The sequence below is a fragment of the Carya illinoinensis genome, chromosome 5 (assembly GCF_018687715.1).
Source record: "Carya illinoinensis cultivar Pawnee chromosome 5, C.illinoinensisPawnee_v1, whole genome shotgun sequence".
Classification (NCBI taxonomy): domain Eukaryota; kingdom Viridiplantae; phylum Streptophyta; class Magnoliopsida; order Fagales; family Juglandaceae; genus Carya; species Carya illinoinensis.
Genome location: NC_056756.1, coordinates 18,669,585 through 18,696,549, shown reverse-complemented (window position 1 = coordinate 18,696,549; position 26,965 = coordinate 18,669,585). Strand labels below are relative to the sequence as shown.

The following is a 26,965-nucleotide window of genomic DNA, read 5'->3' as shown; positions in this document are numbered from 1 at the left end:
TGTTGTGACAAGCTCTCCTCATGTGTAGAAGAGTCTGAAACAGAGGTATATACATCTTAATATGCCCCTTCGAGTCCAACGGTGTATCTACAACATAGAGACTCGACTTGAACCGAAGAAATTTGTCAGTAACTAGTGGTTTTAGACATCCGCAATTTGATCCTTGGAGCTAATGAAAGAAACTTTAAGTGTGTTGGCAGCCACCCCATCTCTAACAAAATGAAAATTAACATCCACGTGTTTTGTTCTTGAGTGATAGATAGGATTAGATGAGAGATATGTCGCCTCTAGGTTATCACACCATAAAGTAGGAGCTTGAGAAAGCTTGATGCCAAGTCACACAACACAGTCTGTAACTGTTGTGAAAAACGATAGCAATAAATTGAAAAAGAATATGGGACAAGAAAAAACAATCACACACGATACAAGATTTACGTGGTTCGGCAAATTGACTAAGTCCACGGGAGCTGCAGAGAATTTTATTATTGAAGAATATCACACTACAATGATGGATTAATCATTGTACGTCCACAGTGATTCTACCGTACGGCCATATGATATAATAATCATATATATAGTCAAACGACAAAAAAAATCCTATAGTTGTGTAAAATGCATGTTCACTCGAGCGGCGTGTCGAGTGAACTTCCTTCCCGCATCTGCTCGAACTCACTGTCGAGCTGACATCGAATGTTCAACTCTGCCTGACTTCGCTCGAGCGGCCAATGCCTCCCGCTCGAGCGGTGTGGACCAGACTCCATAGTACTCAACAATTCTCCCACTTGGAGACTGGTACACTTGCTGTATCGCCGTCTTCCTCAAATATGATATCCTCCACCTCTACAACTCACTGCCCCTATCTTCATGCTATAAGACCAAATGAAGTTGCGCACAACTTCAGTTTCTCAATTATAACACCCTTTGTCAACATATCAACAGGGCTCTTACTTCCACAAATTTTCTCAAGTAACAATTGTCCGTCATCTAACAATGATCGTATGAAGTGATACTTGATCTAAATGTGTTTGGTCCTAGAATGAAATGCTGGATTCTTGGCAAGGAATATGGCACTCTGACTATCACTGTAGAGAGTGTCTTTCTGATTCTTTTTACCCAATTCCTCAAAGAAGCCCTGTAGCCATATCATTTCCTTTGCAGCTTCTGACACTACAATATACTCAGCTTCTGTAGTGGACAAAGAAACTGTTTTATGTAGATTAGAATTTCATGACACTGCAGTATCACCAAGTGTATAAACAAAGCTCGTGGTACTCTTTCTGCTATCAATATCTCCAGCTAGATCAACATCAACATAGCCCTACATCTCCAAGCTCTCTCCAGAGAAACACAAATAGGTTTCTGAGGAGCCCTTTAGGTACCTCAAAATCTATTTCACTGCTTCCCAATGTTGCTTTCCTTTAGGGCTGAGCAGAAATCCGAAAATCCGACTCCGACTCCGACTCCGCTCCGGCTCCGCTCCGACTCCGCTCCGACTCCGACAAGTCGGAGTCGGAGTCGGAGTTTTTTTCCCCCTGGAAGTCGGAGTCGGAGTCGGAGTCGGAGGTAGAGGTGTCCCGACTCCGATCCGATCCGACTCCGACTCCGACACACCGACTCCGACTCCGACTCCGACTTACAATCCGACTCCGACTCCGACTCCGACTTCCAATCCGACTCCGACTCCGACTCCGACTCCGACTTCTACTCCGACTCCGACTCCGATATTGTGCATATTTTATAAAAATATTTGTTATCAATATATTAACATCTAATAAATAATAATCTATAAACATTATAATGAATAATATAAGTTAATATAGTTACTAATACTATAAGTTAATTTACATTACTAATTTACTATAAGTTAGTAAGTTACTATAAGTTAATATAGTTATTAGTTACACTATAAGTTACTAATTACTATACCTTATATAGTTAATTTACATTACTAATTTACTATAAGTTACTATAAGTTAATATAGTTATTATATAAGTTACCATACCTTATATAGTTAATTTACATTACTAATTTACTATAAGTTACTATATAAGTTACTATACCTTATATAGTTAATTTACATTACTAATTTACTATAAGTTACTATATAAGTTACTATAGCTTATTTTATATTTTACATTACTAGTTTACTATAAGTCAATATATAATATATAGTTATATATATACTATATATATTAAGGGCTTGTATAGTATATAGTTACTATACTATGTATAGTAATTAACTATACTTATATAATATATATAGTTATACTTATATAATATAATATATATAGTTATATATTAGCTTAGTAATTAACTATACTTATATAATATATTGGAGGAGTACTTATATACTATAATATATATAGTTATATATTAACTTACTAATTAACTATATTTATATAATATATTGGAGGAGTACTTATATAATATAATATATATAGTTATATATTAACTTACTAATTAACTATATTTATATAATATATTGGAGGAGTACTTATATAATATAATATATATAGTTATATATTAACTTAGTAATTAACTATACTTATATAATATATTGGAGGAGTACTTATATACTATAATATATATAGTTATATATTAACTTACTAATTAACTATATTTATATAAGATATTGGAGGAGTACTTATATAATATAATATATATAGTTATATATTAACTTACTAATTAACTATATTTATATAATATATATAGTTATACTTATATAGTTATATACTATAATATATATAGTTATATATTAACTTACTAATTAACTATATTTATATAATATATAATAGTATACTATTAGTTAATATATATTAAATTAATATCACAATATAATTACATAATTATTAAATATATTCCCTTGGATATAACAACAATAAAAAAAATTTGTCAAATTTCTAATATATAACTCTCTAAGTTAGTAATAATTAATAAAGTAATAATTAACTAGTGATTTTTTTAGTGAGTTAATTAAATAATACACATTAAATTGTTACTTAATTTTATTTTTACTAACTTAAAATATATTTTTACTCACTTATTATTTATTAATTTATTTTTATTGTTTAGAAGTAGAATTTAGAAGTAGAAAGTCTTAAACGGCGCCGTTATTGGAAACTGGGTTGCGTGAAACGGCGCCGTTTCACGCAACCCTTTATTTTTTTTCAGATTTCTGTCACTGAAACGGCGCCGTTTGGGGTGAAAATAGCCCCAAACGGCGCCGTTTCAGTGTTTGCTATTAGGTCTTTTTGCCCCCCCCCTTTCTCTTCTTCCCCCCCGATCCCTTCGAGTCCCCCTGCGCCGAATGCGAATGCAGCGAATCCCTCTCTGCCTCTCTCACCTCTCATCTCAGATTCTCTCTCCCCCCCGATTCCCTCCCCTCCCCGATTCTCTGCCTCTCTCACCTCTCACCTCTCATCCCGATCTCTCTCACCTCTCATCTCAAAACCTTATTATTAGGTTTCCCGGCCCCCCCCCCTCTTCCCCCCCGATTCCCTCCCCTCCCCCTGCGCCGAATCACTCTCTCTCACTCTTTGATTTCTCTTTTCTGTTATGGATTTGGTTTTGGTTTTGATTTGTATTTTCATTTTTTGGTTTTGATTCCCTCCCCTCCCCCTGCGCCGATTGCCGAATCCGTCGTTTGGGTTTGTTTTTTGAGGATTTCTCACCGACTCCGTCCCGACTCCGCTCCGACAAGTCGGAGCCGGAGCCGGAGCGGAGTCTAACACCTTCGGAGGCGGAGTCGGAGGCCAGATTCGGCCTCCGATAAAATCGGAGTCGGAGTCGGATGGCTCCAATACCGACTCCGATTCGTCGGTGCTCAGCCCTACTTTCCTTGGTTACTCATGTATCTACTCACGACTCTCACTGCATGGGCAATATCCGATCATGTGCAAACCATAGCATACATAAGTGAACCAATAGCCGAGGCATAAGGAACCTTATTCATGTAATCTTGTTCTTCCTCTGACTTAGGTGACTGATTCTTGCTGAATCTGAAGTGACTGCCCAAGGGTGTGCCAACTGGTTTGGCCTTGTCCATATTGAATCTGTTGAGTACCTTTTTCACATACTCAGTCTGTGAAAGTATCAACGTACCTCTAACTCTATCTCTGACAATTCTCATGCCAAGGATTTGCTTTGCAGCTCCCAAATCCTTCATTGCAAAGTGCTCTGACATCTGCTTCTTCAGATTATTGATCTCATCAATACTAGTCCCTGCAATAAGCATGTCATCCACATACAATAGCAGAATAATATAAAAATTGTCAAAGTGCCTGAAATAGCAACAGTGATCGGTTTGACATCTAATGTACCCTGCACTGTGCATGAAGTTATCAAATTTATTGTACCACTGTCTAGGAGCTTGCTTCAGGCCATACAAGCTCTTCCTCAATTTGTAAGCTGAACCTTCATTTCTCTGTACCACAAACCCCTCAGGCTAGTGCATGTAAATGTCTTCTTCAAGGTCTCCATGAAGAAAAGTTGTATTCACATCTAACTGTTCAAGAAATAAATCTTCAGTAGCAACCATAGCCAATAGTATCCTGATGGTTGTGATCTTCACCACAGGAGAAAAGATCTCAGAGTAATCAATACCCTACTTCTGCTGAAAGTCTTTTACAACAAGTCTGGCCTTGGAACTCTTACTGCCATCATGCTCAGTTTTCACCCGGTACACCCACTTGTTGTGTAATGCCTTCTTCCCTGATGGAAGTTCTGTCAACTCCCATGTTTGATTCCCTAACAGGGAATCCATCTCATCTTTCATGGTCAGCTCTCACTTGCTAGAATTTTCATCTTGCAAGGTTTCTTCGTAACTCTGCGGTTCTTCACCATCTGTCAACAGAATGTAATTCAAAGTGGGTGAAAAACGCTGTGGATGACGTATAGTCCTAACTGACTTGCGAACTGCAACTGTAGAAGTGGACGGGTCTGAAACTGTCTACAGAATAATAGGAATGGGTGCACTGGACCCACTCTCCCCGTCACTCACATCTCTACATTGCAATGTGACCTCTGGTAGGTCATCCAATTTTACAAACTCGGACTCCTTAGGAGCTACTACAAAAGCTGTACTAGACTTATCTTTGTATATAATTTTCTCATTGAAAATCACATTTCTGCTTCTTATGATTTTTCGACCTTAATCATCCCAGAAACGATAGCCAAATGCCTCATCTCCATAGCCAATAAAATAACATTTCTTTGACTTAGCCTCAAGTTTGCTACGAGGATTAGAATCAATAAGCACATAAGAAAGACAACCAAAAGTTCTAAGGTGAGAAAATTTGACCTCTTTCTCGCTCCAAACCTCCTCAGGCAGTCCACAATCCAGTGGAACTGATGGCCCTCTGTTTATCAAGTAAACATCTGCCCAGAAAGTGGGTGGTATTCCAGCGTGCAACCTCATGCTTCTAGCATGCTCATTAATAGTTCTGTTCATACGCTCAGCAACAACATTTTGCTGTGGTGTCTCAGGATTGGTCTTCTCCATTCTGATACCTAGAGCTACACAATACTCCTTGAACCCACCATCGACATAATCACCACCATTGTCAAACCTCAAACATTTCAGTTTCAAGCATGTCTCTGTCTCAACCATGGCTTTCCAAATTTTGAACACATTAAATACATCAAATTTATGCTTCAAAAAATAAACCCATACATTCCTACTATGGTCATCAATGAACGTGACATAATAGCGAGAACCTCCAAGAGATGCCACTGGGGAAGGACCCCACACATCTGTGTGCACAAGATCTAGTCTTCCTATCTTAGGCGTCCTGTCACTTTTCAACAAGCTGACCTTCTTTTGTTTCCCCATAACACAACTCTCACACATATTGAGATCAACTGACTTCAGTTCTGGTAGCTTGCCTCTAGACAGAAGTTCTTTCATACCCTTCTGACTCATATGACCAAGCCTGCAATGCCACAAATCTGCTGTGCTCTCTACAACGGTAGTAGCAATAGTGTCAATCAAACCAGTAGCCATATATAGTGTACCAGTTTTTTTATCCCGAGCCAATACCAATGTCCCTTTTGTGACCTTCCAGGTGCTATCTGAGAACACCACTAAATGACCACACTCATCGAGCTGTCTAAAAAAATAAAGGTTCTTCTTCAACTCAGGAATGTGCCTGACCTTTTGCAAGGTCCATTTGTTCTTGCCAGGGAGTGCAATATCAATGTCTCACATCCCCATTATGTTCAAAGCCTCTCCATCAGCCAAATACATCTTCCCAAAATCACCTGCAATATAGTTCCGCATTAACTCCCATTAGGAAAATGTATGGAAGGAAGCCCCTGAATCCAGTATCCAGTCATCAACTGGACTATGAACTGCAAGCAATAGTGCATCCTGTACTTCTTCAGTTACCACATTAGCACTATCATTATTGGTCTTCTTAGAGTTTTTGCAGTTCTTCTTTATGTGGCCAGCTTTGCCACAATTCCAGTAAGTTGCCTGGTAGACTTGTTCTTGCCCCTGTACTTTGATTTTGATCTTCCTCTGTTTGAGTTCTTGTCTTATGATCTCTCTCGAGAATCAACATTTAGAGCTGAACTCAAACCCAAGGTCTCGCCTGAATCTTTCCTGTGCACCTCCTCAATCAAAATCAAATCACGAATATCATCATATTTCAATTTAGATTTACCAGCAGAATTACTAACAGCCATTCTCATGGTTTTCCAACTATTTGGTAGTGAAGTCAATAGTATCAGTGCACGTATCTCATCATCAAATTCAATTTCAACAGATGATAATTGATTTGTGATAGTATTAAAATCATTCAAATGTTGTGCAACAGACGTACCATCTGCCATCTTCAAATTGAATAACTTTTTTATCAAATGTATCTTGTTATTCGCTGACGGCTTTTCATACATACTTGACAAAGCCGCCATGAGATCCACAGTCGTCTTCTCCTTGATGACGTTGTGTGCAATGGATCTCGACAGGGTTAATCGAATAACCCCCATAACCTGTCGATTCAACAGGTTCCAATTAGCATCATCCATCTTTTCCGGTTACTTTCCCAATAGTGGAAGATGAAGTTTCTTCCTATAGAGATAGTCCTCTATTTGCATCCTCCAGTATCCAAAATCCATGCCATCAAACTTCTCGATCTCCGATGCCTTCAATTCATCTCCAGCCATCGTTTTTTCTCAGACCCGAACTTTGGCTCTTGATACCAATTGTTGTGAAAAATGATGACAATAAATTGAAAAAGAATATGGAACGAGAAAAAACAATCACACACGATACAAGATTTACGTGGTTTGAAAAATTGTCTACGTCTACGGGAGCTGTAGAGGATTTTATTATTGAGGAATATCACACTACAATGATGGATCAATCACTGTATGTCCACAGTGATTCTACCGTACGACCATATGATATAATAATCATATATATAGTCAAACGGCGGAAAAAACCCTAAAGCTGTGTAAAATGCATGTTCGCTCGAGGGGCGTGTCGAGCGCCCATCAAGTGAACTTCCTTTCCACATTCGCTCGAGCTCACTGTCGAGCTGACATCGAGCATTCAACTCTGCTTGACTTCGCTCGAACGGTCAATGCCTCTGCTCGAACGGTGCATTGGTCGCTCGAGCGGTGTGGACCAGACTCTACAGTACTCAACAATAACGAAATGAGTTTAATTGTTGAGGAAGCTATCGACTTGTACTCAACTTCCGTTGAAGACCTAACAACATTTTTTTGTTTTTTTGAGCTCCAAGAGATGAGGTGTTTTCCAAGGTAGATGCAAAACCCTCCTGTGGAATGAAGATCATTTGACAACCCCCCCTCCCCCCCAATTGACATCCAAGTAAGCTTGGAGTGTAAGACTTGAGTTGGAAACAAAAAAACAGACCATCATTGATAGTGGCTTTTAAATATCTGAGGATGCGCTTCACGGCACTCCAATGAGGGGCTTTAGGGGAGTGCATGAATTGGCAAACTTTGTTGACGGAGTAAGAGATGTATGATCTTGTCACCGAGAGGTATTGCAAACCTCCCACAATGCTCGATATAGTGTAACATCCACAAAGTCTGGGGTATCAAATTTTGACAATTTTAGAGAGGCAGCGATTGGTGAGGTCATGGGTTTAGCATGAAGCATATTGCTTCTGCTGAGAATGTGTTTGATGTATTTTCTTTGAGATAAAACAAGTCCATCAGTAGTATAATCAACTTCAATACCCAAGAAAAAAGATAGAGAACCTAGATCTTTTACTAGAAGGCAAGTCCTAACTCAAAAATGAGATCAGTGACGGCCAACTATTTTGAGGATTTTATGACTAGATCATCCACATATATAAGCAAATACATATGAATGTCATTGTTATTGAGAATAAACAATGATGGATCTGCTTTAGAGGCAATAAAGCCGTAGTCAAGGAGCCAAGAACTTAACTAAGTGAACCACGCTCGTGCTGCTTGCTTAAGCCCATAGATAGCTTTCTCAAGCTTGCAGACGTGGAAAGGCTGAGAGGGATCCACAAATCCTTATGGTTGCTGCATATAGACATCATCAATGAGCACACCATCTAAAAAAGCATTTTCAATGTCAATTTGATGCAAAGACCAGCCACGAGAGATAGCGATGGATAGAATTAACCGAATGGTTGAAGGTTTGACTACTGGGCTGAAAGTGTCATGAAAATCAACACCTGGTTGTTGATGAAAACCTTTGGCAATGAGACATGCCTTCCATCTCTCAAAAGATCCATTGGCAAGGGTCTTGGTGCGGAAGACCCAATGGAATCCCAATACGTTTGTGTGAGGTACAGGAGGTACCAAGGTCCATGTGTGACCGAATGAGAGCATTGTGTTCCTTAGTCATGGCCTCCTTCCATTCTATGTGCTTGACAGCTTCGAAAAAACTTGATGGATCATCCGGTATACCTTCAAAGACAGTGAGACAATTTCGAGTAGGGTATATCATGGTTCTATCATTAAAAATACGGGGATGTGAGAAATTTGTGTGGGATCGAGTGATGATAGGTGAGCTCGGTGGAATAAGGCATGGATTGGGAATATTTGAAACAGGAGAAGAAGAGGATTCGAGAGAGGGGTTAGAGGAGGGGGATGAAGATTGTGAAAGTATTGGGCTGGCATTAGGGGGAGAGTGAGTTGGGCCGTTGTTGATGACAGCAGGTGGGCTATGCGTGCTTGGATGTGGGCCTAAGATGGAGGATGAAAAAATAGGTAAGGAGGCCGTCTGGGAGAGAGATGGTTCAGATTGTGGTTTGAGCCCTGTTTTGGACAAGGGAAAAGAATTTTCATTGAATATTACATCACGGGAAATGTACATGCGATTTGTATTTAAGTCAAGACACTTGTAGTCTTTATGGGTGATTATGCCCAAAGAATAATACTGTAGTTGTAGCACAACTTTAGGATGTTGATTCCACAGGGAGACAAATTAAAATAATGATAGAAAGAATAAAGAAATTAAAGAAAAATAATAATTGATTAAAGGAGAACACAGATTAATTTTAATGCAAATTGAAGTGAAGCAAAGTTACTAATGGAAGAAATACTCAAATTTGACGAACAATAGAGCGTCGGGAATTCCTTACACAATTCCAGTATTTTAATTATTCGTAATTCATTGTATTGAACCCAAGATTTCAAGTTTTGTGTAATTATATATTTACAGATAGATTTTAATGATAACAAATGAATTCAAAAAATAAATGAGTTTCAAATTCTAGTTGTTCACATAATGGAATCAAACACATCAAAGAACCAAGCATGAGCAAGAAGGAAACAAGTTCACATTAAAGTCATAGAGTAATGTTGTAAATCTCTTAAAATTTGAAATTAAGATTAATGCTCAAAATTAATATTTTATCATAAAGCATTAAAATACATTTTCCACATGTGCATGAATATTTTTGAAAATTAAATTTGAAAATTTTGAAAGATGATTGATTGTCATCTTTTGCAGGTGCATGCCTTGATTAAATGGTTGAACTTTGAAAATATTAAAGATGATTGATTGTCATCTACTGCTGAGGCAGAATATGTTGCTGCGGGTAGTTGTTGTGCTCAAGTTCTCTACATGAAGTAACAACTTGAAGATTTTAAACTCATGTATAATCACATTCCAATCAAATATGATAATACAAGTGCTATAAATCTTTCAAAGAACCCAATACAACATTCTAGAACTAAGCATATTGAAATAAGGTATCATTTTCTTCGAGATCATGTGCAAAAAGGCGATATAATATTAGAGTTCACAAACACACACGATCAGTTAGCAGATACTTTCACAAAACCTTTACTAGAAGATAGATTATGTATGATTAGAAGAGAAATAGGTATGATGCATGCTATGAATATCTCTTAAAAGATAGACCAGAGTCAATAAAAATAGAGATAAATTTTTTAAATACTTTTACATAAACTTGAGATTCTTAGCCTCGTGTTTGAGACGTTCATTCTCTTCATACAATATCATGTCATTCTTATCCAAGGGAACCGGCAAGCGGAATGAAGAATCTAATAAAGATTTCAACTGTTTATTCTTCTGCCGAATAATTCATTCCTTTGTGTGAGACTCTTGAACAATTCGTTGAAATACAACAATTTGTTCTTTGAGCTTTTCAATTTCGTGATTTTTGGTTTGTAGCCGCTGAGAAAAAGCCACAATAAAGGAAGAGTAGCGAGTCCCAAAACTCACCAAGTCATAAATAACATCAGAATCTGACTTATTAGTCAGATTATTATTTTCTTGCTGCAACATGGCACCAATGGTAGTTACAGAAAGAACATGAGGTTGAGATGTAGAATGCCTCATGGATGGATCTAGAGAAATGTTAGAAGAATGAGCCATTAAGAAAAGAATAGAAGGCTTAAAACGAGAATGTTGAAGGAATGCAGATGAGTTATAGAGATGAGAAGAAAACTTGATGCGGATTGGATGAACTTCAGGACTGATTTTATAGAGATAGCATAAAGAATAAGACAAGCTATCATCCAAGTCAAAGAGCAATGTATTTTTTTCCTGATCGGTGAAAATGACATTTTTAAAAACTCGGAGCCTTCAATCTCGTTTGTCAACAACATCAGACAATTTTTTCAAATCTCCAGCCGCACTTGTCGGGTCACGGATGGATGAAATTTATTTATTTATTTATTTATTTAACTATCTACAGTGTCTACTAATGCACCATTTTCTTCAGGTCTATTTACTTGCTGCCGATCCTTTTTAATGATGTCAAAAGGGGGAGAAGTTTTAGACTAGAACATTAACGTTGTTTAAATTGCTAAACTTGTTATATATGCTTGGAATTATATTTATACTTTTGCTTGAAAAATTAACGCATATTTTCAGGGGGAGCTTAAATATTAATACAGGTTTCAAGTTCTATCAAGTATTTGTCATCATAAAAAAGGAGGAGATTGTTGAACCCAAGATTTCAAGTTTTGTGTAATTATATATTTACACATGGATTTTGATGATAACAAATGAATTCAAAGAATAAAGGAGTTTCAAGCTCAAGTTGTTCACACAATGGAATCAAACACATCAAAGAACCAAGCATGAGCAAGAAGGAAACAAGTTCACATTAAAGTCATAGAGTAATGTTGTAAATCTCTTAAAATTCGAAATTAGGATTAATGCTCAAAATTAATATTTTATAATAAAGCATTAAAATACATTTTCCACATGTGCATGAATATTTTTGAAAATTAAATTTGAAAATTTTGAAAGATGATTGATTGTCATCTTTTGCATGTGCATGCCTTGATTAAAGGGTTGAACTTTGAAAATATTAAAGATGATTGATTGTCATCTTTCACATGTGCATGTTTTATTTGAATATTTTCAAAAGTGATTGATGCTTTTTTAGACTTATACAAAAGGTAGATGATTTTGTTTGAAAAATTTGAAAAGTAAAGTGTACTCATTTTGTCATATGCAAAAAGTAAAAGATTAGGTTTGAATTTTTTGAAAATGAAAGTGTGTTCATTTTGTCATATGCCAAAAGTAAAAGATTAGGTTTGATTTTTTTGAAAAAGTGAATGATGTTGTCTTTGACAATTGAAAAAGAAGAACCTTTTATTTGAATTTTTTGAAAAAGTGAATAATGTTGTCTTTGACATGTGAATCTTTTTAAATTTGAATATGAAGTCTCATATGCCTATAAATAGATCATTTGAGAGCTTCACATTTACAACACCAAGAGCATACAACATTCATTCAAAGCTTTCATTCTCTCTTCTCTAAGCATTGAGCATTAATCCTTGTTCATTTTGAGAGATATAGTTTGCGCTGTATTGTTCTTATTTCACTCATTGAGGAGTGTTTTCTAATAACCTACCCACTATAAGCTTTTGTATCAGAAAAATGGTGTGTATAACGCTTGTGCGTGTAGAAAGTATTCTACACGGGGAATAGTTGAATCACCACGTGTAAGGTGATTGCAAGTGTAGAGGGTGTTCTACACGGATCCTTTGTAGCGATGTTGTTCAAAGGTGTAATAGGTTTCTATCTCCACCTGAAGGAGGTTGAATAGTGAATTTGGAAATCCTCAAGGGGTAGCTTGAGGCGAGGACATAGGCATTGGGGCCGAACCTCGTTAACATACTGAGTTTGCTTTTCTCTTACCCTTACTCTTTATATTTATTGTTATTTCATATTTTGTTTATATTTTATATTATATATTTGATTTATAATTGTTATTTTTTTAATACAACTCAATTCACCCCCCTCTTGTGTTAGTCATCTGGGCAACACATTGGATAACTCAATTGGGAACTCAATTTCCAAAATTTTCAATCGGAAGGTATAGATTTATAAACCAAATATAACCCTTTGAAAAATCATTCACCACTTCTAAAATACGTAAATTATTAACCCTATTAGGAAAATCCAACAACGATAATATACTCAGGGAACGATATTGCAGTAAAGAACTAAATCAATATAGATAAATAATTGATCCAAACATAATCAAAGAACCAATCTATTCAATAGAAAAAGTATGACCGAATCCATAAACGGATTAAATTCTATGATTATTCGGAGAAGAAAACATCAATGATAAATTGTGAATGATAAAACGAAAGAGTTTTAGTAATTGAAAATCAAATACATAAATTAAAAAAAATTAAAAATATCATCTAATGTGCAAGTTCATCTCTAACCCTACTTGAGAATTTAGTTACCCATAAGTATAATAGATAACAAAAATATCCAGAAAAAAGTACAGCAAACGGCAACCATGGAAGTGATATTCTCATCTATTCAAATCTACCTCTTGTACCTCTTCTCTTTCTCTATTTCGTGCTAATAATATGATTATATAAGGTAGGAAAAAAATCCTAATTCTTCATAATTTTCGCATAAAAAAATCGTCTAAATTTTAGGACTCATCTTGGCAGCCACGTACATGTTTTACGAGTTCAAATTTGGAAATCTTTATTAGAGAAAAATTTATAACCCTTTACGATAGCTTTCTAATGTCTCAATAATCGTATCAATCCAATATGTGAGGAAAAAGTTACAGTCAAAATACTAAAATATGTTCGGACTGTCTCATAGCAAATTTCAGATTTGGACTTCTTACAGTTTCCTTTTGTGAGTTTTTTTTTTCTTAATCTAAATTGCTCTCAAATCCCATGAAAGTTTTCATTTGAATTAGACTGAGTTTTGACTTACTCTTTTATAAATTCTAAAATTAAACATAAAAAAACTGTTTAAGAGTATCTCAACGTAAATAGAAACTCAATTCAACTATATACATTAATTCCTATGATTTCTATTCATATTTTAGTATTTTGATCCAATAATAGGGTATTTAGAATGCACTTCCACGCACTCATCTATGGGCTAGGCTATAACATAAGAAGAGACGTGATGTGGACCGAAAATTCAATTTGTGAGAGGAATATGGTTAGAGATTGGGCCAACATTCACATCCAAAAATTTTAAGGAATTTGTAGTCGGGTTCTTGATGATAGACCAAAAAGTAAGGTGATTTGTTGTGTAGAACCAAAGTGGGTAAGAGATTAATTAGGAACACCACGGTTTCAAAAGCCTCAGCCCAATAAGAGAATGGAAGTGAGGAGTGGACTAGAAGAGCAAGGCCCGTTTCTCCAATATGAAGATGTTTTCGTTCAATGAGGCCATTTTGTTGCTGAGTATGAGGGCATGAAAATCTGTGAGTGATACCAAGTTGTTTGCATAAAGGGGTGAGAGGTTTAAATTCACCTCCCCCATTGGTTTGTAAGGTAATGAGCTTGGTATTAAATAATCTTTCAATGAATGGTAAGACACTTGAGAAAATTTGAAGTACATTTGATTTTAACTTGATAGGAAAAATCCACGTAAAGTGTGTAAAATAGTCCAGAAAAGTAGATAATATCTATAGCCATTTCTTGAGACATAGTGGGCTGGACCCCATAGGTCAGCCCATAACAATTGTAAAGGCTAAGTATAATGGGCCTGTTTTGAAGGAAAGGAAAGTGATAATATTTTGTTAAGGGTCATTCGAGCACTGGAAAACAGAGTCTGTGGGAGATAGTGGCAAAAGCTTGGACCGCATGATGTAGAGACCAAGTTTAAGGAGGGGTGACCAAGTCTTTGGTGCCATTGATCCATGGAGGTTCATTCACCAATATAAGTTGATGGAGACGACGAAATGGTTGCAGCAGAAGCAAAATGATAGAGTCCATCACGAGTTGGACTAGTGATGAGGGTTTTCCTTGTTACCTTGTCCTTCACAAAGAAATGAGTGGAGTGAAATTCAAAATAGCATGAGTTATAACACAAAATTGAAGAATGGCTACTAAATTTTTTGTGATAGACAGGACGTGCAAAATATTTTTGAGAAGGAAGTTAGATGAGTTTAATGAGAGGGAAGTGTCACCAAAGTTTTCGATGGGAAGGCCATTGTTGTCACCTACTCTAATGGTCTCACCACCTGCATATGTTTCAGATGATAGATTCAAGTTAGGAAAATCATTAGTAAGATGATGTGTGGCTGTAGAATCAGGGTACCACAATGAGTTAGAAGGCTGAGTCGGAGTCGTGTAATTTGCAGAGAAGTTGTTGGGAGCTTCATATTGGTACGAGTGATTGAAACAATGTCGGCATTGAAGTGTGAAGTGTCCAGCCTTGTTGCACACTTGACAAATTGGGCGTTGAGCATTGTATTGCTGAGATGAATTTGAGGGACAGGGAGGTCTGCCACTGCGACCATTATAAGGGTAACGTCCACTACTACGCCCTTGTCGTCCTCCTCGATTGGGTCCACGGCCATGTTGATATCTTGTAGAAGAGATGTAGTTTGCTGATGGTTCCAAAGAAGAAGTAATGGGTCGGTTGGTATGAGCAAGTCTAGATTCATGGATGAGAAGATGTTGATTGAGTTCATGGGAGAAAACATAGGTGGTTCTAGTGGCGATGGGGGTAACTAATAGCTCGTAAGATGGACCAATTCCATTTAGCAGATAGATAACAAGGTCCTTATCTGATAATGAACTACTAGTAGCGACAAGAGAGTCTACAAGGAGACGGACTTTGCTAAAATAGTTAGATATTGACTAGTCACCTCGAAAAAGATTAGTGAGTTAAAAACGAATTTAAAAATCTTTGGCATGAGATTGAGATGAGTACATGGACGAGAGGGAAGTCCATAGTTGATGAGCAATTTTGGAAGGGAGGACGTGACCTAAAACAGAATCTGAAAGAGATGAGAAAATGATGCTAAGGACTAGTTAGTCAGTGCGCCTCCAAGAATGAAAGGGATTACTTGTATTTATAGTTTTTTCTCTTTTTTTTTTTAATATTTAAAATAATTTTTCAAAATACTTACATTTATTAATATTCACTTTCTTAATAATAATAATAATAATATCTACTCTATCGGTCTATTCCATAGATTAGAATAGCAATTTCGTTTTGTTAAATATTCAACCAGTTTTTACGGGGTACTAAAGATTTGCACCAGATCTCGCGGGCTAAAGTAAAGCCGCCAGGTTTCTTCCATAAAAGGCTCTTCTGTTGCCGGCAATCCCAGTATCAAAGGGTGATGTTTTACGTCCGTTTGCTTATACAGACGAGACGAAATGAGACGAGACGAGATGAGATAAAGTATTTTAAATAATAATAAATAAAATATTAATTTTATATTAAGATTTAAAAAAATTAATTTATTTATTATATTTTATATAAAAATTTTAAAAAATAGTAATGATGAGTTGAGATGAGATGAAATTTTTAGTTTTGGTTAATCAATCCGGATTAAAAAAATAAAAAAAGACAAGAAAATTTTAGGCTATGTTTGATTTTTTTATTTTCCTTTGTTTATTACTTCAATCTAATTATATTTAAGAGCACTAACAATAACATAGATAAAGGTAAAGATAAAATTAGACTAAAATCACTAATTTTACTTTTTATCTTTGTCACTTAAGATAGACTCATACTTTAAATTATCCATCTATTAATTAAAATGATAATAAAATATTATTTTTTAATAATAATAATTTTTTATATTTAATAATTATACTAATCATATATTAATTAATAATTTAATTTTTAAGTGAGAGAAAGCAAGAGAAAGCGAGAGAGTAAGGGGCCAAAAATAAATCATGCGGGACAAAACAGAGAAGTAGTTAATGATTTTAATTAAATAAAATATACTTTTGGCTCCCAAACAGTAACGCCATATATGACTTTTGGCTCCCGTTCACTGTAGTTCAAAGTTTCACTTTTGACCCTTATAGCTAGCACAAAACAGACTTTTTAATGTAATACTTCGTACATTATCTTTACGTTTGTTAATAATGTGTTTTGAGGGAAAATTACCTATTTGTCTTTTATGGGAAAATTACCTTTATTTATTTATTTATTATTATTATTATTTTTTTTTTTTTTTGAGGTTTGTGGTTGATGAGCGAAGAAAACTACCCCTTTTGTCCTTGATGTTTGTCATTGGTGAGTAAAATTACCTTTTTGTCCTTAAAATGTCGAGGGTAAAAGTACCTCTATCTTTGAGGTTTGTGTTTGAAACTTTAATACACTACTTGAATGTCTAATTTTTGCTACAGTAAATATAAGAAAATATCTATATTTGATCTGTACTATTTATCAACTAAATCTTATTTTAATAATATTTTTGAACACCGATGAGTATAATTCTAAATACTTTTTTTATTAAATTAGAATGTTAAAATGTGAATAAAAATTAAAAGAATTAATTAATATTCTTGAATTTAACTTTTATTTACTTTGAGATATTTTTATATATAATTTTTTTTATATTTAATTTTAAAATTTATATAAGAGAAAGATATACATTCATTTTGACTTAGGTGTAAGATGCACGATGCGGAAAAAAGTGGGTCCTTTTTATTTGGATGCAGGGCTCATCATCATATCCTCTCTTTGGTTTTGAACGGAAGAGATGCAAAAGACACGGGCTGTTTAATTTACTTTTCATTTTGGAGGCGGCGCGCAAGCTAACAGCATTGGCAAGCCTAGAATATCAACAAATCTATTTAAAATAAATTTTTAAATAGATTAATTTACATTAGACTAGTTATTTTAAAGTCTAAATAATAATAAAATATTATATATTTTAATAATATAATTTTTTTTTTATATTTTACAAATACACTTAATATATTAGTTAATAACTTTATTAAATAAATTATTATAAATATACTATTTTTATAATTGACTTAATTATTCAATAAATATATTTTATCAACCATTCACTCAACAATCACATATATAAACATACCAACATTTATTCTACCCAACTTTTATATTTAAAATTGTGGTTGAAACCAACAAACATGCCAACAACTTTCTATAACAACCAATCACCATCTACAATTATTGAATGAACTAATTTTTGCCAACAACTTTCTATAACAACCAATCACCATCTACAATTCTTGAATGAACTAATTTTTGCCAACCATTCTTCTTTTACCAACTTTTTTAGTTGTAACTAATAGTTGAGGATCAAATTCTATAAATAGACTCATCATTTACTCATCAAAAGCCAAACTTCATTCCTCCAACCCTCTATTTTTCTTCCCTTAATTTGCTATGAATCCATTTTCAAATTTTGATGATGATTATGCTGATTATGAGTTGAATATGATGCAAGCAATTGCAATGATATCCGAGGGAACATCTTCTACACCTCGTCGTACTCCTCAACGTCGTAGGTTCATCAGACGTGATTCATTCGAAGGTCATCAACGCCTTTGGAATGATTATTTTGCTTAAACACTAACATATTCGTCCCATCTTTTTAGGAAAAGGTTTCAAATGAGTCGTATTTTTTTTTTTTACGCATATATGCTGCAGTAGTCTCCCACGATGATTATTTTGTCCAAAAGAGAGATGCTAGTGGGAGGCTTGGATTGTCTTCCCTTCAAAAGATGACTGCAGCGATTAGGATGCTAGCATATGGGGTCACCGCAGATCTAATGGACGAGTACATCAAAATCGAAGAAAGTACGGTACGACAAAGTATGAAGAAATTTGTTAAGGCAATTGTCTCAATTTTTGGCAATGAGTATTTGAGATCTCCAAACAGCAATAATATAGTGAGGTTCTAGATGCCGGACAAAGACGTGGATTCCCAGGTATGTTGGGTAGCATTGATTGTATGCACTGGAAATGGAAGAATTGTCCTACTGCATGGAAAGGTATGTATTCTGGTCATGTAAATGAACCAACTATTATTTTGGAGGCTGTTGCATTTTATGATCTTTGGATATGGCATGCTTTTTTTGGTTTTCCTGGATCGCATAACGATATCAATGTACTTGATTGATCTTCTGTTTTTGCTGCATTGGTTGAAAGTCGTGCTCCTCCGTGCAATTACACAATCAATGGTCATGAATATACAACATTAGTCACTTTTTCAGGTGACTTTCTCTTCTTAGTCAACAATCTCTTTGTACAACACCTTCGCTTTCTCAATCTACAAAAATTTATTAATTTCTATTAGTTCATAAGTAAGTCCACAAAATAATTAAATGAAAAAAGGTTTTAGGATACATACCTTGTCTTACTCTGTTGCACCACTTGGGTGCAATGACTCTACCTGTGCTATATATGCACAAAATTTATTGATCCATTTTTTAATCATGGACTATCGATTTATCAAAGACCCTTCAGAACGATTGGCAATGTTCGGTTTTTTATATTCATGATAAAATGTGATAATTCTTTCCCACATTTGAGTGGACTTTTGATCAGTACCCCTAATCGCATCGATGCTAATATTGAGCCAAGCTGAGACAAGGAGGTTATCTTCTTCAACGGTGAAAGATGCACCTCGTTGAACTTTTTTTGAAAGATGCCTCTTTTCACCGTCATTTAGAGTTGCTTGGACAACAATATTATCATGTTGCGTTGGGGTGCTATCACAACCTCCTCCTCCACTTTGCAATAAAGTGGTGAAGAATGGGTCATCATCAAAATGTGTGTCCATTCTTGAAAAATATTAATATTTTAAGGAGTCAGACAAGTTGCCCAATAGTCAACATCATATTGCTATTTCTCAGTCCATATATCATTTAAAGTGACATCATTTTGTAAAATCAAATGAGAACATTGTTTTGAGATCAAAGGAGAATTTCATAATTGATACAAGCAAGACATTATCAGAAACATGACCAGAAACAGAGACATTTGAAGAAAGAATACTAACTGAAACAAGGAAAGAAAGAAAAAAAAACGAGTAAAAAATAAATAAACTAACTGACAGAAAACACGCATGCATTATTAAAAACATGGCTAGAAACAGAGACATTTGAAGAAAGAATACTAACTGAAACAAGGAAAGAAAGAAAAAAAAATGAATAAAAAAATAAATAAACTAACTGACAGAAAACACGCATGCATTATCAGAAACATAGCCAAAAACAGAGACATTTGAAGAAAGAATACTAACTGAAACAAGGAAAGAAAGAAAAAAAAAAGAGTAAAAAAATAAATAAACTAACTAACAAAAAACACGCATGCATTATCAGAAACATGGCCAGAAACATAGAGTTTTGAAGAAACAATACTAATTGAAACAAGGAAAGAAAGAAAAATATAGAAAAAAAATATCAAAAACATGATACAATTACAAACATCAATGAAGGATTCAGAAACATATAGAAAAAAATACAAGTATAAAGAAATAAGGAAAAGAAAAGGCATGAAATATATAAGTGTGTGTGTTTGAACCAAATACATATATACTGAACATCATCCAAGTATAGTTTGATCCTTTCTCTATCTGTCTGTATTGTAGCAGGGGCTATTTAAGTGCTTAATCACATTATAGAATCAAGGGTCATTCCATTTTTTCATAAGCTTTCTTCATGTCTATCTTAATCCCCCTCAATAGTCCATCTGTTAGGAGTTTATTTGAAATAAAACCTCCAATGGTATCAGCACATCTATTGCCTAGTTGTTGTGCTACATCCCATACTTCTAGAAAATTTCTCTCTTCTTTACTTTTTTCAATTTGAAAACTTATCCAAATCCAGACTTGCTTAAGCAATCTCAAAAACCTCATATGAAAAACACTAGAATGTTGTTGCCCAGATGACTAACACAAGAGGGGGGTGAATTGAGTTGTATTAAAAAAATAACAATTATAAATCAAATATATAATATAAAATATAAACAAAATATGAAATAACAATAAATATAAAGAGTAAGGGTAAGAGAGAAGCAAACTCAGTATGTTAACGAGGTTCGGCCCCACTGCCTACATCCTCGCCTCAAGCTACCCCTTGAGGATTCCCAAATTCACTATTCAACCTCGTTCATGTGGAGATAGAAATCTATTACACATTTGAACAACACTGCTACAAAGGATTCGTATAGAACACCCTCTACACTTGCAATCACCTTACACGTGGTGATTCAACTATTCCTTGTGTAGAATACTTTTTACACGCACAAGGGTTATACACATCATTTTTCTGATACAAGAGCTGATAGTGAGTAGGTTATTAGAAAACACTCCTCAATGAGTGAAATAAGAACAATACAGCGCAAACTATATCTCTCAAAATGAACAAGGATTAAGGCTCAATGCTTAGAGAAGAGAGAATGAAAGTTTTGAATGAATGCTGTATGCTCTTGGTGTTAAAAATGTGAAGCTCTCAAATGATCTATTTATAGGCATATGAGATTTCATATTCAAATTTAAAAAGATTCACATGTCAAAGATAACACTATTCACTTTTTCAAAAAATTCAAATAAAAGGTTCTTCCTTTTCAATTGTCAAAGACAACATCATTCATTTTTCAAAAACTTCAAACCTAATCTTTTACTTTTGGCATATGATAAAAGGAGCACACTTTCCTTTTTCAAAAAATTCAAACCTAATCTTTTACTTTTTGCATATGACAAAAGGAGCACACTTTACTTTTCAAATTATTCAAACAAAATCATCTACCTTTTATATAAGTCTAAAAAAGCATCAATCACTTTTGAAAATATTCAAATAAAACATGCAAATGTGAAAGATGACAATCAATCATCTTTCAAAATTTTCAAATTTAATTTTCAAAATATTCATGCACATGTGGAAAATGTATTTTAATACTTTATGATAAAATATTAATTTTAAGCATTAATCCTAATTTCAAATTTTAAGAGATTTACAACATTACTCTATGACTTTAATGTGAACTTGTTTCCTTCTTGCTCATTCTTGGTTCTTTGATGTGCTTGACTCCATTGTGTGGACAACTTGAGCTTGAAACTCCTTTATTCTTTGAATTCATTTGTTATCATCAAAATCCATGTGTAGATTTATAATCACATGAAACTTGAAATCTTGGGTTCAACAATCTCCCCATTTTTTATGATGACAAATACTTGATAGAACTTGAAACCTGTATTAATACTTAAGCTCCCCCTGAAAATATGCGTTAGTTTTTCAAGCAAAAGTATAAATATAATTCCAAGCATATATAACAAGTTTAGCAATTTAAACAATGTTAATGTTCTAGTCTAAAACTTCTCCCCCTTTTGGCATCATTAAAAAGGATCGGCAGCAAGTAAATGGACTGAAGAAAACGATGCGTTTAATAGTCACTGTAGATAGTTGAAAAAGGAGCCGTCCGTGACCCGACAAATACTACAAAGTCTCGAGGCCTAACTCTATGAATTTAGTGCGGCTGGAGATTTAAGCAATCGTCTGATGTTGTTGACAAACGTGATTGAAGGCTTTGAGTTTCTATAAAAAAAAATGATCATTTTCATCTATCGGATGCCAAAAAAAAAATACATCGCTTCTTGACCTGAGTTCTGTTTTTCCACAACGATAGAATGGCTGAGCAATTCTCTTCCACTAATGTTCCAGACTTGAATCAGGAACCCTTGATGCATCAATCATCAATCTTCTCTCCTGAGGCCATCAATACCATGATAGGAGGAGAAAACCGTTTTTTTAGTAAGACTGATTTTGAGATTATTGCAGAATCAAGAATGCTCAGTAGTCAATATGCTGCCTCTGTTACGATCATGTCTTAGAGGTTAATGGCGAGGGTGAGTGAGATTGATCATCTTAACATGCAAATATCTGAGTTATGACAGAAGCTTGCTAATAAGGATAGTGAGAATAAAAGGCTAAAGCAAGAAAACCAAGAGTTGAAAAGATTTGCAGATTGGTATGCTCATGATCTGCAACCACGAATAGAGGAGCTGGAACGAGAAGGGGTTTAGATACAAGGTCAACATCGGCAGATAACAGCAGAGGTTCATCGTTTACTAGAAAAATAGGGACAATCTACTGTTAATCTCGCTGGCTTAGTAAGAAAACTTTTGACAATGTGTATCTGGCATATCTTGTATTTCTTTTGACTAAATAAGATTTGAAGAGACAATAGTTTGTCTTATTCTTTATGCTATCTTTATAAAATTTGTCCTGAAGTTCATCTAATCTGCATCAAGTTTTCTTCTCATCTCTATAACTCATCTGCATTCCTTCAACATTCTCGTTTTAAGCCTGCTATTCTTTTCTCAATGGCTCATTCTTCTAACATTTCTCTAAATCCATCCATGAGGCATTCTGCATCTCAACCTCCTGTCCTTTCTGCAACTGCCATTGGTGCCATGTTGCAGCAAGAAAATAATAATCTGACTAATAAGTCAGATTCTGATGCTATCTATGACTTGGTGAGTCTTGGGACTCGCTACTCTTCTTCTATTGTTACTTTTTCCCAGAGGCTACAAGCCAAAAATCATGAAGTTGAAAAGCTCAAAGAACAAATTGTTGTACTTCAACGAATTGTTCAAGAGTCTCACACAAGGGAAGGAATCATTCGGCAGAAGAATAAACAGTTGAAATTTTTATTAGATTCTTCATTCCGCTTGCCAGTTCCCATGGGTAAGAATGACATGATATTGTATGAAGAGAATGAGCGTCTCAAACATGAGGCTAAGAATCTCAAGTTTATGTAAAAATATTTAAAAAATTTATCTCTATTTTTATTGACTCTGGTCTATCTTTTAAGAGATATTCATAGCATGCATGATACCTATTTCTCTTCTGATCATACATAATCTATCTTCTGGTAAAAGCTTTGTGAAAATATCTGCTAACTGATCGTGTGTGTTTGTGAACTCTAATACTATATCGCCTTTTTGCACATGATCTCGAAGAAAATGATATTTTATTTCAATATGCTTAGTTCTAGAATGTTGTATTGGGTTCTTTGAAAGATTTATAGTACTTGTATTATCACATTTGATTAGAATGTGATTATACATGAGTTTAAAATCTTCAAGTTGTTGCTTCATGTAGAGAACTTGAGCACAACAACTACCCGCAGCAACATATTCTGCCTCAGCAGTAAATAGTGTAACAGAATTTTATTTTTTACTAAATCAGGAAACTAGTGCATGACCTAAGAAATTGCATGCTCCACTAGTGCTTTTTTGATCTATTTTACAGCCAGCATAATTTGCATCTGTGTAGCTGATTAGATTGAAAGATATGTGCTTAGGGTACCATAACCCTAGGTTAATTGTACCACTAAGATATCTAAGAATGCGCTTAACTGCAATTAAATGTGATTATTTTAGAGATGATTGAAAGCGTGCACATAAGCACACACTAAACATAACATCTGGTCTACTGGCTGTTAAATATAATAAGCTACCAATCATACTTCGATATATCTTCGAGTCAACTAGCTTACCGGATTCATCTTTATCAAGTTTAGTTGATGGGCTCATTGGTGTTCCAATTTCCTTAACATTTTCCATCCCAAACTTTTTTAGTAATTCCTTAATATATTTTGATTGATTGATGAATGTCCCACTTTTTGCTTGCTTAATTTGTAATCCGAGAAAGAATGTAAGTTCTCCCATCATGCTCATCTCAAATTCTTCATGCATAATCTTAGCAAAAAGTTGACACATATTTTCATTAGTAGCACCGAATATTATATCATCAACATAAATCTGAATCAAAAGAATATCATCATTTTCATATTTAATGAAAAGAGTTGTGTCGATTTTTCCTCTTGAAAAATCTTTTTCAATCAAGAAACCACTGAATCTCTCGTACCAAGCTCTAGGAGCTTGTTTAAGTCCATATAGTGCTTTTGTGAGTTTGAAAACATGATTTGGGGAAATATGATTTTCAAAACCTGGAGGTTGCTCAACATATACCTCTTCAATTATAAAACCATTTAAGAAAGCACTTTTAATGTCCATTTGAAAAAGTTTGAAATCTTTATAACAAACATATGCAAGTAGCATTCGAATAGCTTCTAATCTTGCGACTGGTGCATATGTCTCATCATAATCGATTCCTTCTTCTTGATTAAAACATTGGCTACAAGTTGAGCTTTATTTCTAGTAATGACTCCAGACTCATCTTTCTTGTTTCTAAAAACCCATTTTGTTCCAATAATAGTATGATTTTTGGGTTTAGGAACAAGTGTCCAAACATCATTTCTTCAATATTCTCAAGATTTGTTACCTCAATGTCATCTTTAGCCATAAGACAAAGATTTGCTGATTCTCTATTGCTTGCTTCACTATCTGAGCTACTTGAATCATCATCCCATGTAGCTTTCATTGCTTTCTTGCTCTTGTTTCGATCTTTATTTAACAGAGGACAATCTGGCTTGATATGACCAGATTTATTGCATTTATAACAAATTAAAGTGTTATTTTTACCTGAATCTTTCTTGGAAAACTTTTTGAAGGATTTCCTCGGAGGAGTTTTATTTTTCTTTAAGAACCTCTGAATTCTTCTTGTTATCATCGCAACTTCTTCATCTTTGTCTTCATTTTCCTCATCTTTATCACTTTCACTTTCATGAGGAATAGCTTTAAGTGCCAAGCTCTTCTTTGGCTTTCCTTCTTCTTCTCCTCTTTTAAATGTGTACTCATGGGTGATAAGTGACCCGATGAGTTTATTCACTTCGAGCTTCTTGAGGTCTCTAGCTTCAAGAGTCGCTGTCACTTTTGATTCCCAGTGTTTTGGTAGAGAGTTGAGAATTTTTCTTACTATCTCTACGTTAGAATAAACTTTGCCAAGAGCTGTCAAACTGTTTATGATATTAGTAAAACGAGTGTGCATACTAGAAATAGATTCATCATCATTCATCTTAAATATTTCATATTTATGAGTAAGAATATAAATTTTTGATTCCTTGACTTGCGAAGTTCCTTCATAAGTAACTTCCAAATTATCCCAAATTTCTTTTGCCGTAGCACAAGTCATTATTCTATTAAAGTCGTTTCCATTGAGAGCATTAAATAATAAATTCATAACAGTTAAATTCAAAGTATAAAGTTTATCGTCTTCACGATCAAACTCTTCTTCTTCCTTTTTGACCTTTACTCCATCAACCACTTTTGTTGGAATATAAGATCCATTTACAATGCATTTCCAGATTTCTCGACCTTGTGCCTGAAGAAATATTCTCATTCTAACTTTCCAGAATGAGTAATTATCTCTACAAAAGAGTGGAGGCCGACTGCTAGATTGACCTTTACCAAATGAAGCTGAAATGTTAGTCATAAGATCTTAACTCAAAATATAGTTAATCTTATAATAGAGCTCTTAGATATGATACCAATTGTTGCCCAGATGACTAACACAAGAGGGGGGTGAATTGAGTTGTATTAAAAAAATAACAATTATAAATCAAATATATAATATAAAATATAAACAAAATATGAAATAACAATAAATATAAAGAGTAAGGGTAAGAGAGAAGCAAACTCAATATGTTAACGAGGTTCGGCCCCACTGCCTACGTCCTCGCCTCAAGCTACCCCTTGAGGATTTCCAAATTCACTATTCAACCTCGTTCAGGTGGAGATAGAAACCTATTACACATTTGAACAATACCGCTACAAAGGACTCGTGTAGAACATCATCTGCACTTGCAATCACCTTACACGTGGTGATTCAACTATTCCCTGTGTAGAATACTTTTTACACCCACAAGAGTTATACACACCCTTTTCTGATACAAGAGCTGATAGTGGATAGGTTATCAGAAAACACTCCTCAATGAGTGAAATAAGAACAATACAGCGCAAACTATATCTCTCAAAATGAACAAGGATTAAAGCTCAATGCTTAGAAAAGAGAGAATGAAAGCTTTGAATGAATATTGTATGCTCTTGGTGTTGTAAATGTGAAGCTCTCAAATGATCTATTTATAGGTATATGAGATTTCATATTCAAATTTAAAAAGATTCACATGTCAAAGACAACATCATTCACTTTTTCAAAAAATTCAAATAAAAGGTTCTTCCTTTTCAATTGTCAAAGACAACATCATTCATTTTTCAAAAACTTCAAACCTAATATTTTACTTTTGACATATGATAAAATGAGCACACTTTTCTTTTTCAAAAAATTCAAACATAATCTTTTACTTTTTGCATATGACAAAAGGAGCACACTTTACTTTTCAAATTATTCAAA

At 34.6% G+C, this 26,965-nt stretch overlaps 1 protein-coding gene across 1 annotated transcript; it reads left to right on the top strand.

Annotated features, from left to right (window-relative positions):
- The first annotated feature begins 18,060 nt into the window (after positions 1–18,060).
- Positions 18,061–18,789, top strand: LOC122311390. Its single transcript, XM_043125939.1, has 2 exons — positions 18,061–18,237; positions 18,354–18,789. The coding sequence occupies exons 1-2, from the start codon at positions 18,090–18,092 to the stop codon at positions 18,605–18,607; spliced, it is 402 nt and encodes a 133-aa protein (XP_042981873.1). The 5' UTR covers positions 18,061–18,089; the 3' UTR covers positions 18,608–18,789.
- The last annotated feature ends 8,176 nt before the right edge of the window (positions 18,790–26,965 follow it).